The 14,570-nt window shown below is 36.9% G+C and overlaps 1 protein-coding gene across 7 annotated transcripts in view; it reads left to right on the plus strand.

Annotated features, from left to right (window-relative positions):
- Positions 1-49: 49 nt before the first annotated feature.
- The window catches only part of TBC1D19 (TBC1 domain family member 19), a 48,394-nt gene continuing 33,873 nt past the window's right edge, over positions 50-14,570 (plus strand). For 2 of the 7 annotated variants that reach the window (XM_085577758.1, XM_021554456.3), the window contains exons 1-4: positions 50-209; positions 10,003-10,075; positions 10,908-10,953; positions 12,691-12,766. In XM_085577758.1, coding sequence (XP_085433884.1) covers positions 111-209; positions 10,003-10,075; positions 10,908-10,953; positions 12,691-12,766 — 294 coding nt within the window. In that variant the 5' untranslated portion in view covers positions 50-110. Of the gene's footprint in view, positions 520-7,463; positions 7,487-7,694; positions 7,771-10,002; positions 10,076-10,907; positions 10,954-12,690; positions 12,767-14,570 lie in introns of those variants that run through there. The other 5 variants (XM_085577757.1, XM_021554459.4, XM_085577759.1 and 2 more) reach the window with 5 other exon arrangements.

Below are 14,570 nucleotides of genomic sequence, written 5' to 3' on the forward strand. Positions count from 1 at the left end.
TCCCCGTGAGGGCGGAACCTTTGCGGGCGGCGCCGCTTGCCGGCCGGGCGCAGCCGCGGGCGGCGCCGCCGCTGCCGGGGACCGCGGAGCGCTGCGGCGGCCGGGCCGCGATGCTGGAGCCGGACCGCGGGCTGTCCCTCACCATCGCCAGGGTCGTGCAGCGCCTGCAGGGCTCCAGCCTGCACGCACAGCTGGAGCGACAGGCCCGGGTGAGCCCTGCCCTGCCGCTCGCACGCCTCCCTGCCGCGCTGCCCCTCCCCGGCGCTTTGTTCCCGGCCGGCCCGGCCGCGGCGGCGCCGCACGAGCAGGGCCCGGACCCCGCCCTCCCTCCTTCCCTCCTTCCCTCCTTCCCTCCTTCCCTCCCTCCCTCCCTGTCCCGCTCCTCTCCTTCCCCGGCGGGGCCGCGGAGCGGCGCGTGTGGTTTCTAGAGCCGTGCTTATTGTGTGTCCCCTTGGGGCCCAAGGATTTCGCAGTGAATATGAAGACTATCCGTCTGAAACCTCGCCGCTTCAAATATAGGTCCTGAAGCGAATTGCTTTTTTAATCTTTAATTTGGAGAGCTTTAAATTCCGCCCCCGCTCCCCTAGTGTCCCTGAGAAAATGAGGATTTGATGAAAGGAAGTGAAAATAAATGAAAAAAATACGCAGGAAAGTAAATTTTAGTAGCTGGGATAACAGCTTTGCTCATTTTTTTATATTTAATAACTTATCTGCACTTGGAGCCAGATTTTCATATTTCAGCTGAATTTAATTCAGGATGTTTCAGAGTAAAATTGCATCAGTTTTCAGGATCATAATAACCTAGTCATGGTGCTCTAACAAATACTGTGCGTAACTGAAATATTTTGGATTGGATTTTTTAAAATGTTATGCTTTCGGTTTTGGATTTGTTGTTTTTGTGTGGTTTTTTTTTTTTTTTTTTTTTTTTTTTTCAGACACTGCTTAAAATTATACAGGTTGGGGATTTTTGGGGTGGGTTATTTTTGGGTTTTTTGGTTTATTTTTAAGGATACCATGTCCGTTAATTTGTCCATTAGTTTTGTTGCATTTTTTAATTAAACATGATATTCCTCTATGAATGTCCCTGAAACTCTTATAGCGAGTGACATCACTGTCACACTGTCTTGTGTTTGTTTTATATTTAAATCTACTGATTTGGTCTCTAAATGCTTTTATAAATGTGTGTCTGCCTTGCTTCTGTTGACAGGCCTTTCTAATTATTTGAATAAGCCAATGTACATGACTTGAAGGGGGCTGGAATTATGAAGTAGTGTAGGGGCTGGGTTCTGCTAAATGTTGGGAAATTGAGTATCCTAAAAAACCTGACATGAGGAGTGGAGAGTCAGACCTGGTCCTCAAACTGGGTGGTGAACAGGGCTCTGTCCTAACCACTCTGTTCCAGTTTGTAACACACCTGAATGCACTCCCTTCAACAGGATTCTTTTATCCTGTCTCTGGCAGGGTCTGATTTCACAGTCACTTGATACTTTGCATGGGTTTTTTGAGACAAGAGGAAGCTTGGTGTCCTCAGAACTTGGCTGGGTGTTTAGAAGGTGCTAAACGGGGAGGGTGGCTGTTTTGTGGAGTTCTTGTTCTGCTGGACACTGCGAACATGAGCAGTGACCTCCCAAGGTGGTGTTTGGAGTCTGAAAGGGCAGTGAGGTGCCTAAATCCCTGCTGGACACGAGAATGTATCTGCTATGATGGCTTTGCAGAGTGCTGTTTTACAGATTTCTTGGAGAAGAAAAAAAAAGTGTTTGTATAGGTCATGATCATTCTAGTCATACAAAGTGCTAAGGGGAAAGAAAAGAAACAGGGAACAAATATTCAAGCTGATTCTTAGAGTTGTGTTTGAAAGGTTTATTAATAGCAGGTTAAATCAGAGATATAGTTTAGTGATCTGAAAGTTTATAGATACATCAACAATGGGATTTCTCAGTCGAATGAATTCTCTCTTGGAGATTGTGGTTTAAATTAGTAGGTCCAAATGTACACTGTGTTTGCCAGGAATCTGTGTTCTTGATAGAGGAAGTTTTTTTAATTGACCTTGCACACATTTATGTTCTTTCATGTACAGAAGACTTGTTTTGTTTATAAAGCTTGGTCAGTCATGTTGATGCTATACCATGCAGTTGCCTCAGTCAGTGGCCGGTCTGCTGCCCATCCCTGAGCAGCTGTACAGAATTCTGAAAGTCTGAATTTTGCTTCACTCTGTATTAAGCTAATGCTTGATATTCCTCCTGTTACGTGGGGTATTGCTGGAGTTGCACTGTCAAATAGGAAATCTTAACTGTTGCTGTGCCTCACTCCTGAACTCCAGTTTATTGGTAGGATGTGATGGAGTTTTTTGTCTGCTGGTTAACAATGCTCGGTCTGCACAAGTTATGAGTTTGAAGGGTGATCCTTTTTTAGGGGATTTTAAAGTGTTTTGGGAGATGCACACTGTATTTTGAGAAGCCTTTGTAATCAGTGCATCAGAGTGAAACTTACTTTTGTTTCGGGTATTTATACTGCAGTTATACTCCACAAATATTCTTAGTCTCTTAGTGTAGAAAATGATGTTGGTATTTGTAAAAAATATTTACTGTCTCTGAAGACATAGTCAAATGGATCTTAAGGTCCATTATAATAATCCCTGAAATTTTGAGAGAATATGTAGTCTCACAAACAGAGAGACACATTTTGTAAATTTGTACACAAATTTTGTAAATTTATCTCTTATTTGCTAGGAAGGATAACTCAGAATGAACAGTTTCATTGATGAGTTAATAGAATTTTGGGGAAAACACAGTATCCTGACATTATTTGTGAGTGGTGATAGAGTAGCCCTGTGGTTATGAACTGATCAAACCAGTGCTGTGCTTGGCTGTCACTGGGAGCCTGAGCTGGTGTCAAGGGCTGTGATACACAATCTCTTTGAAATAACTTTGGCATGGGCATCAAATGATTTGCTGTCTCAGCTTGACCTCTGGGGATACCAAGATAATCACATTTTTATCCCAAGGGTTGAAGTAGAGGTAGTGTCATGTAAGTGATGAATGAATAAATAAATTAATGTTAGGTTGATTTTTGTAGGTTGAGTTTTGATATATTGATATATTACTGCAGTTAATAAGAGAGATTGATGTGGGTAAGAGTGTTAATGTGCCTATCATTTGCTTTGGAATTTCTTCTGAACATACTTCGTAATGTGTTTGAATGGAAAGAGTAACAGTGACAAAGAGCCAAAATATTAACTTTTCAACAGGTAGAATTGCTGCTGGCATTAATGAGGTAGCAGAGGAGAGAACTCATTTTCTGGGCACAACTTCACTGTACAAGTTTGTAATCAAATTTGCTTGTTTTTATCTTAACTTTTCCCTTTCTGAACTGTAAATGTTTTTAAGGTAGAGATTAGTGGTGTTTGGAAAAACTAAAAGATGGACATCTCAAGGACAAAATGCAGTTTTAAAGCAAATTATTTTGTGAAATCTTGCTAAAATTCTGCTTTAGGGAAGATCTGTGTCAGTGAACACATATTTTATTGTGTGAAACTGTTCAAAGACATGAAAAAAGTGCTACCTTTTTAGCACATTTTCATTTGCAGCCAATTCGGAAACTTCTTTTTTCTTAATTTTTGAAGGGAGTTGAGCTTTATTAATTAATTAAGATTAATCAATCTTAATTTTTGTCCCATGCAAACCTCTAATAGACATCAGTCTAACTCAGAGTTGCCCAGAACCTCTAGTGACCGGGGCAAATAACAAAGTTTTTAAAAACCCCAACAAAACCAACCAACAAAGAAAAGCTTCAGTAGTTTATTCCTAAAGAACTTTTCTAAGACAGGAGGTGACAATAAAATGAAAGATAAGAGTTCTAAATTATGTTTTAAAGGAAACAAGAAAGACTCACAGTGCAAGGAGTTCCCCCTGGCATTGTCTGCATAAATGTTCTCAGATGTTTCTTGTAGGTATGACTGGAGTGGGACAACCTGAGGGGAACTTGTAAAAAAGCATTATAGCTACTGTTACAGGAGGCTAAAACGGGTAATGTAAGTGCAAACATCAGGTCTGATACTCCATCCCACCCCACTGCAGCAATTAAGTTTGGGAGTGAGGGAACATTGGTGGAGGTACTGGAGGTACGAAGAAGGGTGGAGAGGAGATGTCATGGTCAGAAACACTGTCAGGGGAGGGGAGTCTGCCACCATTCTTTGGGCAGACCTGTGATAGAACCAGAAGGGTTTAAAGACAATATTGATCAAAGGGAGAGGTAAGGGTCTTTACAAGACTTCAGGTGGAGCAAAGGAGGAGGGGACTTGCTTTGGAAGTGCTAGGAAAATGGCAGCTGGAGTAGGAGCCTGGCTGTGCTTCTAAAGAAAGTGTAAGTAAGAAAGCTTTGAACAATTTATGTGAAATGAATGGTTTGCAAGATGTCTCAGCATATTGTTTTCATGATATTTTTCTCCAGTTAAAAAAAAAAATTGATACAATCTCAATTTATATAAAAGATCAAATTAAGAAGGAGAATGTTCCTGTGCAATGTAGCATTTATTTAATAAAAATTAGCAAAGAATTGTAGTCTCATGAGTCATCATGGATAATTAATGGTTCATTTTCATGCATTGTATTTGGCAAAGGATTTTATTATGCCTGCTGATAGAGATTGTGCCTTTGTTTTAAGTGGTTCAGCAGTAATATTTGTATTAGAGTGAATTTTAAATTGAATGCAGTTGCATATGTGTTGATCAGATTATGGAGTTCAAAAGCAATGCAAGCTTGACTGGCAGAGTAGTACTTTTTTAGTAATGTGGATTCTGGTTTTTACCTTGTGTGTGTATTTTATTTTCAGCACTGATTTTATATTCAAAACTAGAAAATTTATTAAACATTGAAATTACATCATTAAAAGATAGCCTTATATCTTGTACCACAGCATAACATTTGAAGCTGTTTACTTCCATATGAAGCTGATTGAAACTCTCTGTATCTGCTAGGTTATTTTTACTTGTATAAGAAAGTTCACACTATTTTTTCCCTTATTGTAGTTCATGTAGAAATGTAGGAGGGTTGGAAAATTGTCATTGTAATTAGGGTTTCACTCTTATTGAAGTTTGTTTAGTTAGGCTCAGAATTATTCTTCTTTCTGTTACAGAAATGCATAACCAAAACTAAAGTCTCTTCCTTAAAGTTGCAGGGGTTTAAGTTTTTAGTGAGTATTTATGTTGAAATTGTTGTGGTTGTGCTTGAAGTGGATTTTACCAAGTCAGCTTGGTTAGTTCTGGTAGAATGAAGTACATAAGGAATGGTGAATATTTATTAGCTTTCATTGAATTTACTTCTAAAGATGGGTTATATTTGAGGATTCTGTTTTATTGTATTTTGGGAAATAATAGCAATAAAACCAAAAAGCATTGTGCCTTTGTGCAAAAATATACTGAACAGTAATAAATGTTTTGAGAGGGTACATGTTTATCTAAACAAAAAAGGCTTTGAAGGGAAATTATGGTTGATAGCCTGTAAAAATATTAGGATTGTGTAAAGTTATTTGCAGAACTGTTTGCAACAGGATAAAAATATGTGTTCACCTGATGCAATTCCACATTTCAGTATGGTTGGATCACTTCTCTGCAGTGTTTATTCTTGTTGAGAAAAGAAATGTTTTAACACAGGAGTTATACTGGAACGCTTTGTTCTGTCAAGCCTCGTCTTAGTAGTATGTTGCTGCCTCTAGTTATTTTCCTTTACTTCTTTGAGTGCTGTGATTGATGGATCATCTCCTGCATGATCAATGCTGCTCCAGTCATGATCACTGAATGCCACTTTCATATTTAGATGTTAATTTGCAAATAGGTTGAGCTCTGTGTTCAGTTCCTCTGTGAATAAATTTCCTATTTCCACCAATTTTATTATTTTGCTGTTGTGCTATTCTTTTGCTTCCTTTCAGCCACATCAGTGTTGAGTGTCTGAATTTTCTTCCATCTTGGCATCCAGCTACAGAGGGAGTACATTTAGAGTATCACTTCCAATGGTGACTGCCAAGATCTCAGCAGGATACCTTGCCAAAATCAAAGACGTGCACACAAGATTGTTAGTGGTACCTTAGGCACCGGCAAATTTGGCAAAATTTTAAAGGTCCCTAAACTACCCTACTGCTCTGTACAGCTGAAGAATGGGGGGTGCCAAGAAATGGTGTAATGATAGCTTGTTCTGTGAAGGAATGTGGAAGGGACAGATGTGTCTTGATTCACAGGAAGCTGACCAAGACTGTAGAGAACACAGATATCCCACACCTGGACCTTGGTGCCCTATCCATAAGATCATGCATAATGCTAATTTTACAGGGAAATAATTTGTTATTTCTTGCTGAAATGTTTGCATTTCATCCCTATTTCCTTTCAGGGCTCTATATTCCCTGACCCAGCCTGTGAATATTTGACTTTTTCCCTGTTCTAGCTGTCACCCTTTGCTTTCATGGATTGTTCTCCTATATTGCTCATTCTCTATTATCTTGCATGTGATAGTCTCCTTATAGTAACAGATAGTATTTTTCTTATAGAAGTACCTTTCATCAAGATGTGTGTGTTGAAATTGGTAGTTTTACCTGGGTGTTTGCTGTTTTTTGGTCATGCAGGGAATTAATTCAGTTCATGAGTACAAATCTCATCAATGTGGGGTTTTCTCCCAATAAATCTTAGACAGGTATTTTTATCTATGTAAAGTTGTAGTAAAGCTTTTTTTAATAAAAATAGAATTTTGTCAACATATTTTTATTTATTCTACAAAAAAATCACAGGAAATGAAAATATAAATGAGACTTAGTCAATATGTTGTACCAAGCAGTTTAAAACAAAACTACCCTACCTAAAATACCTAAATGTGTTTTCCAACATGGTACAACACAGAAATAAGTTAGATCAGTTAATCCAAAGGAAAAACAAAATTATGTGTGAGACCTGGACTAATAATTTTGGAGCATCAGCTATGCTAAGTCCCCTTGATTCCTCAGTTTAGTTCCCATAAATTCTAAAGAGGTACCATACTGTTAAGTTACAGCAAAACCATTCTGAAGAGAGTTCCTTTCACTTACCAGAATGAGTATTTTCCCTTGTTTTGTTATGTGGGGGTAGAATATGATCTGTGTTAGAGCTGGCTGCAGCTGCCAGCTGAATTGTTTGCCACATTCTCAAGTATCTAATTTCTGATTTGAAAACTGATCAGCAATCCAGTGGGCAGTGAGTCCCTAACAGTTTCTGTGGCTCTCTTGTTCTGCTTAGCACTTAGGAATGTGTTGATTGTAGTACACAAGTAAAGCAAAGGGAGAGTGTGAATGGGAGGAGGCTTTGCAGCTGAACTCTGAATTGGTAAAAGTGGATGCAAAAATGCCCCCATAATTTGGCGGGGGTTGGAATTTTCACATTTCTTATGTGAAAATTTGTCTCAACAGAGCTTTTTTCAGCGAAGAAAAGAAAAAGGACACAGGAAAGGTGCTAAAGATAGATGTTTTGGTAAGTTAAAGATTACCCTAAGAACATTGGCTACAGCAGGGCTAGGAATAATTAAATAATACTCGATGAATACATGGGCATGAAGAGGTGAAGGTTACCAGTGTAGGTTGGTGCACTAATATAAACCTTGGAGAAAGATTTCCCCAATGTGTTATCCTGTTTCCTTTCTGCTGCATACAGGAGAGTCACTGGATTTTATATTCTGCAGGTGGGGAACAGGCTGTGTTAGGAACAGCAGTTTAAAAGAAAGACTCCTGTTGTTCTTTGGCCTGAGAGGGAAAATGGTAAGTAGTCTGTGGACTACTTAATGCCTTCTAATGCAATATTCTGTATCAACTTCCAGAATTTCCAGGAATGTCCAAAAAACTCCTGTTGTTGTCAATAGGAGTGTCAGATGTTTCTTAATAAGCCAGGAGCTCACAGGTGTGTGAACAGCAGAGAATTAAAATACTGTTCTGATTGCACTTCCATAATTTCTTGTACTGTTTTCAGTGTCAAGATAATTAAGCCATTTTATAGCAGATTGTACAGGAGCTTTATTTTTTGTTTGTGTGATTTATCATCTGTCAATGAGTTGTATTTGTGAGGGGATTTTTTTGGATATCTAAAAAGCATACCAGATCTGACAGGTAAACACCCCATGGACCTTGAGATTAGAATTAGTCATATTTAACTCAAAGACAAACCTGAACATTTACAAAACGTGTACACAAAAACTTCTGAAGAACAGAATGGCAAAATCTGCCCTGTTGATGTGTGTTACTTAATTTAAAATTTTTACAGGAATCACACAAAACCACTGCCTTGCATCACAGAAAGCCCTCAGCCTGACAAATGTACAAAAAGGATGTAGGACTTTTCATCACAGTAGCTTCAGAAGGAATTAATCACAAAATACTCCTTGAGGTTTTTGCTTAAAATGGTATTTTGTGAGCTGCCCAAGAACTCACATAAAAATCTTTGTTTCCCAGATATTAGTGACCATCCTTTGCCAGCTATTACCATTGTGCTGGATGGAATACGTGTTTGTTATTTGGCATGGGAGTTATGCAACTCACCACACTTATGATGACCTTTCTTTCACTTATGCTTATGATGACCTTTCTTTCTCAGAAGCATGCTGAGAAATAGTCTCTTTGCTGTTGCAGTCAATAAACCAAATATAAATGCCTTCCTTACCTGTAATGGCAAGGGGACATGAAATAAGAGCAGAAATGCTGTTGCTGTCATTCTCTCCATTATTGTTCATTCCTCTTTTCATGTGAGGAAAATGGAAAGGTTTTCTTAAAATTCTGCATTGTGAATTCACCTAAACCAACTTTTCCAGTACAGAAGCACCCTTTTCTATGTATAAACTGTAAGGCAAAGTACAGGATTTTGGAGTTTTAGTTGTTTACCATGGACTTAAAGCATGCTGTGCTGTCAGCAGTGCTGTTAGGGCTGGAAAACTGCACAAGTTGTTGAAAGATTATTTTTAATTAACTAATAATTAAATCTACTGCTGCAGGAAAGTTTGCTGCAATAGAATCAGTAGCTGATATGCCTACAGCATGTTGTTGAGTAGGTTTTTGGTAAGAGATAGCTCACATTTCTATGTAGATGATATGGCCATATGCTTCTAATGTATGCCTGGAGCTGTCATGGCTGTGGACACAAAGATCCTCTGCTGTTATTTTCAAGTTAGCATGTGACATTGCTTTTTTTTTCTAAACCTTTAGCTTTATTATCTGATGTTAATCAGTTATTGCCATGTACCGTGCTTAGGAAAATATTTCTTAGAAGGCATTTCACAGAAACTTCTGAGTTTCTGCTGGTTGTCCTTTTGGACCTTTGAGATGTATTTGTTTTCTCCTCTTGGTCTAGATGTAGAAGGAGATGCTGTAGCAGCTGGTCCTGCTGTTGCTGAACGATGTGCAGCACCATCTGTGTGGTTGTGTCATGGTGTGGTTGTAAAGCTGGTTAGTGCAGGTTAGTGTGTTGAGTGCATTTCATTGTAAGAGGTTGTATATATCCACTGGTCACAACTGTAGTGAGGAACGTTTGATGCAGTCGGGTTTTTTTTGGTTTGAAGATGGCATTTCGTATTTGAAAGAGCTGAACTGTGTGAGGTTAAGTGGAAAATTAGGGAATGTTTCCAGTTTTAATCTTTCAGATAAGGTACAGGGATTGGCTTCTAGTTCGTTCCATGTGTACCTTATGACCTTAATGTGTATAGTCTAGTATTTGGGCTAAGTATGGGGGGGTCTTCGCTCAGATTATTAAACATCTATGTTTATATGCATTCATTGCATATTCTACTCCTTTTTTCTCTGTTCTTCCCCACATACACCTCTTAGCATTGATGAAAAAGGCAAAGACATTGAGTGAGAAAGTTAACTGATATTTTTGACTGCTATTGCTCGAGGAAGGACTTTGCTGTGGGTGTAACCTTAAGCATGTACATTACTTACTTCACAACTTGAAGAATGTAATTTCTCTTTAGTTCTTGATGCTTATTTATTTATTTTTCTGATTAGGTTAGCCTACACAAACCAGAAATTAAGCTGGAATCTCTAAAAGAGGATATTAAGGATTTTCTGAAGACATCAGGTTTGTAATACTTCATTGATATATTTTTGAATAGTATATATATATATGTAGGAACATATGTGATATAAGTGATAAAAGAGTATTTTGTGAAGCTTGGTGTCTTGTCACTGACAGTAGCCAGAGGCAGACATTCAGTGATTCCAGATTATTAAATCAGATAAAGAAAATTTAAAAGGGAAAGTGTTGTTGAATTCCATCTGCATTTTGAAAAACATACTATGCAAAGTGCATTTATCATTTTATAAGATCCTGGTGATTTTTTTGAAAGTTCTGAGTGAGAGTTCAGTCACTTACAAAAATGGAAATTAACTTCCATGGAGATACTCTTGAAGATTTTATCTTTAGTTAAATTTCCAATTTGCATTGAAAGTTGTAGGCTATGTTACTATAATGTTAGAATTTTATGATAAATGATCTTAGATTCATGATCATCAGGAAGGCCGCCTCTATTCATATTAATTGTTGGTTTAGTAAAATGATGGATTTAAGAAATAGAATGTAAATTTTTAAACCAAAACTATATTGTAATTATTTGAACAGCAGATGGAAATAAAGGATATTCAGTCTCTATAAAGAGACTTACACTTTTCCTATCTTAATTAGATTAATATTTCTTTGTCTACTCTTGTCTCTGTGGTAGGTAGACATGAACTGAGACCAGACATAAAACCATAAAACCCCAGTGACTACAAAGCAACCTCTGATTGATGTTCCATTAATATTAATTCCTAAAGTTAACTTCTGGTTTGTTTTTTTTTGTTTGTTTGTTTTTGTTGTTGTTGTTTTGTTTGCTTGTTTTTTTGTTTGTTTGGGTTTTTTTGTATTTTAACAGGTTGGGAAAAGAAGCTTCAGAATGCTGTTTATAGTGAACTCAATGTGTGAGTTTATTTAGTATTTTCACTTAATGAGTTCTACTCACATGATTAACTTTTGATCCATTTGTTTATAGAGGTGTATGGTGTGTTGCTATAATCTGCACTATCTGTCAGAGCAAGGGTACCTGCTTAGTTTCTGTTTTTAATGTGGCATTATTTCTTTTTCATCCTAATGAAAATACTGGATTCAAGTGCATTTTAAAGAATAAATGAAATAAGTATCACCACATTTTGTAGTTACCTTAGTATTTTCCTTTTCGCTTTGCTTCCAAATGTACCAAGGGTCATAATATAATTCTATGTAAATGAGGTAGCTGTGGCAAATGAGTTTTAATTGAGGTATTTATTGCAACATTCCACATATTTTTTTTATTAATTATTTTTAATATTTGGATCTCTAGGTTTCTCAGGTCAGTGCTCATCATGCTTGGGATATGGTTATAAACAGTTAAATCAGTCAAGTTTCCTTTTTATTATTGTTCAGCAAACTTCAGATTAGATTTCTGGGAAGCATAATTTTTCCTTACATTCTGGCACAGTGGAAAGGTGAATTTCATAACAGATATAGTCATAAATGCAACTATAAAATAAGAAATGTATATACAAATCTATTTGTGCTAATTTACATAAGCTTGTTAGAGTTACCAGTTTAGCACAATGTATATTTAGTAGTGTGTGGGACTTAATTCAGCAAAATGCTTCTGTCTGTTAGTGAGGATTCATCTTCATCATATCTTTCCAGGGAAAAATATTTACCTGTCTCTAGGGCTATCGCATGGAAATAAGCAACAAAATAACGAGATTTGCCCTTGAAAATTGAAATTTACTATGAACACCATGATTTCATGAGCATTGTGGAAAAGCCAAGAAACAGCATTTCTGAAATCTGTTGATACTGATTCTGTTTTACACACTGGGACAGAATAGCCAGTAACAAATCTGCAGCAAGTACAAGAATGATCTTGTCTGTTAAAAATGGAAAGAAATTTGGGGAGGGTTTCCGAAAAACATGATAAAAACTGATTGAATGCATTCAAACAAATGAAAATTCAGGGTAACTATTATAGAAGCTATGTGTAATTTTTTTTTCCTGAAATATGTTTGAGACACTTAAAATTAAGCTGGATGTAATGCTTGGCAAAAACTCATTGGAAATAACCTACACTACTGAAAGATAATGTTTTGGTTTAGTTTTTAATTTTTGTTCCAGCTTTTATATTTTGTCATAATGCAATTTATGAGTGGATATTCAACTTTGCTTAAGTCAGTACCTCACTTAACCTTCTAATTACTTTGGACATGTACATGTTCACTACTGATTTTTGAAAGGAGACCTTTAAAATATATATATTGTTTCTTAAAAAAATGTGATGACTTGGACAGGGAAAGTTCCAGGGAATCATAAAGATGACATGATGTGAAGAGAATACACTTTTTAAATACCTGATTTGTTAATGTAATTATTTTGTAAGTATGTGAAATTATAAGGGAGCATTATTTTTAATACAAGAAGAACTGATGTTGAAATGTTACTAATTCTTGCATATTGTTATCTTATTTCTATCCATAGAATGGATGAGGAAAAAGTACTTCCAAAAATAATACACAGTTTTGATCAACATACACTTGTGTTTTTGCTAGTGCTCTCATGAAAAAAGTTATATTTAGGTTTGCAAATATGGAATTAATTAAGCAAAATAAAACATCAAAATACTTAGTTTACCATATTTTCTTCTTAAGGTTTCCTTTGCCCTGTCATCCTGCAGCACCATCTGAACATATTAAAGAACCTTTAGCCTATATGAGGAAAGCACAGGTTGGTGGTTATCAATTTTACCATTCATATCAGAGTTTTAATTAGATTATTTGAGATTTATTCTGTAGACTGTTATTCTGTTTCTAGGATCTATACCTTAGGAAAAGCACAGATTTGTAGTTGCATCAAAGTTAATAGTAATATTGTATATGTGACATTTTACATAAATACAGAAAACGTTCAAGTAATTCTCCAGCCACGAAGGAAGTAGGATATAGTGGCAGGTAGGTGAAAAATGTAGAATAGATGATGTGACTGTGTCAAAGGGGAGAATTTGGTTTCATTGAGAAGAAAAAAAAGGGGTAGCTATAGGTCATTTCCTTAGGGTTACAAAAACATTTTTTTGAAAGGGCACAGACAGTTTCATGATGAAAGATAACAGGCTGCAGAGACAGTGAGATCTTCAGAAAGAAGAGATATATTTAGTACTTAAAATGTGAAAGGAAGATGAAGAATCTAGAGCTAAGGAGCTTAAGGCATATTGAAGGAGAATAAGAGAAACTGGACTGTAAAGATTAAATGAGAATTTTTTGTGTCAGGAAAAATATTTTTGCTTTTTTGTTTTTTTTTTGCCAATATATGCCATTTGAAGTAAAAAAAAAAATCCACATAAAATGTAAAGAAAAAAATAACATGCTTCAGGAATATGATCTAACAAAAACCTCTGAGGTAGGGATAAAGGTGTATTTAACCATGCTGTGTCTAGAAATACATTGCCGTGTTCTTTTACAAAATACTCAACAAATTGTGTTACCTTTACAATCATATTGTTATTTATTCCCCTAAGTCTTATCTCTCTGTCCTGGGTTTCAGTCTTTCAGGATTTGGGGCTATAGTTTGCTTTAATCAATTTTTCTTGTGTGGTGTGAAATGTAATGCCACAATTTGCTGCCTGAAAAGAATCACTCTTACTAGTTTATTAATGCAAAAACCACAGACATATATCTATATGCATGTTTGTCTGAACCAGTTTCATGGGTTATTATTTTACAAAAGTGTATGTAATACTTGCAGTGTTTTTAGGTGTAGAAAGGCCTGTTATTCCAGTAGTTTAAAAATAAGCAGAAGTCCTGTCTTTGCTGGTTTCAAAATATGATTCCCTATTTCAAAGAGTATTAGTCACCCATGTCCTCCAGGTGGTTTAACCTGGTAGGCAGCTCAGCCACTCACTCACTTTCCCCCAGTGAAACAGGAGAGAATCAAAAGGGCAAAAGTGAGAAATCGTGTTACCAAGACAGTTGAATTGGCAAAGCAAAAGACACACATGCCAACAAAGCAAAATAGGAATGCGTGAATTACTTCCTGTCACCAGGCAAGTTTTGTCCCAACTTCTTTATTTGGAACATGATGTTGTATGGTCTGGAATATCCAATTGCTCAGTGGGGGTCAGCTGTCCTAGCTCTGTCTCCTCCCAATTTCTTGTGCACTCCCAGCCTCCTTGCTGTTGGGGAAGCATTAGAGAAGATCTTGAAGCTATGTATGCTCTCAGCAACAGCTAAAACATTGGTGTTTTATCAACACCCTTTTGGTCACAAATCCAAAAGAAAGTACCATACCAACTGCTATGAAGAAAGATAATTCTATCCCAGCCAAACTAGTATGATGCTCTTTCAAACCATTTCTTGAAATCTAGCTCTTTGATAAAGCCTTGTGAATCCTTTCCATAGAGAAATACTGGTAAATTATGGTAGTTGTGAAATAGTAATAGATGCACGGTTAGAGAACTAAGATTCTAAACATAATTTCTAAAACTGCTGAGATACATGCAACTGCTTGATTTCCAAGATGACACGCATTTATCACT

Source organism: Lonchura striata, chromosome 4 (assembly GCF_050655825.1).
Source record: "Lonchura striata isolate lonStrDom1 chromosome 4, ASM5065582v1, whole genome shotgun sequence".
Lineage (NCBI taxonomy): Eukaryota > Metazoa > Chordata > Aves > Passeriformes > Estrildidae > Lonchura > Lonchura striata.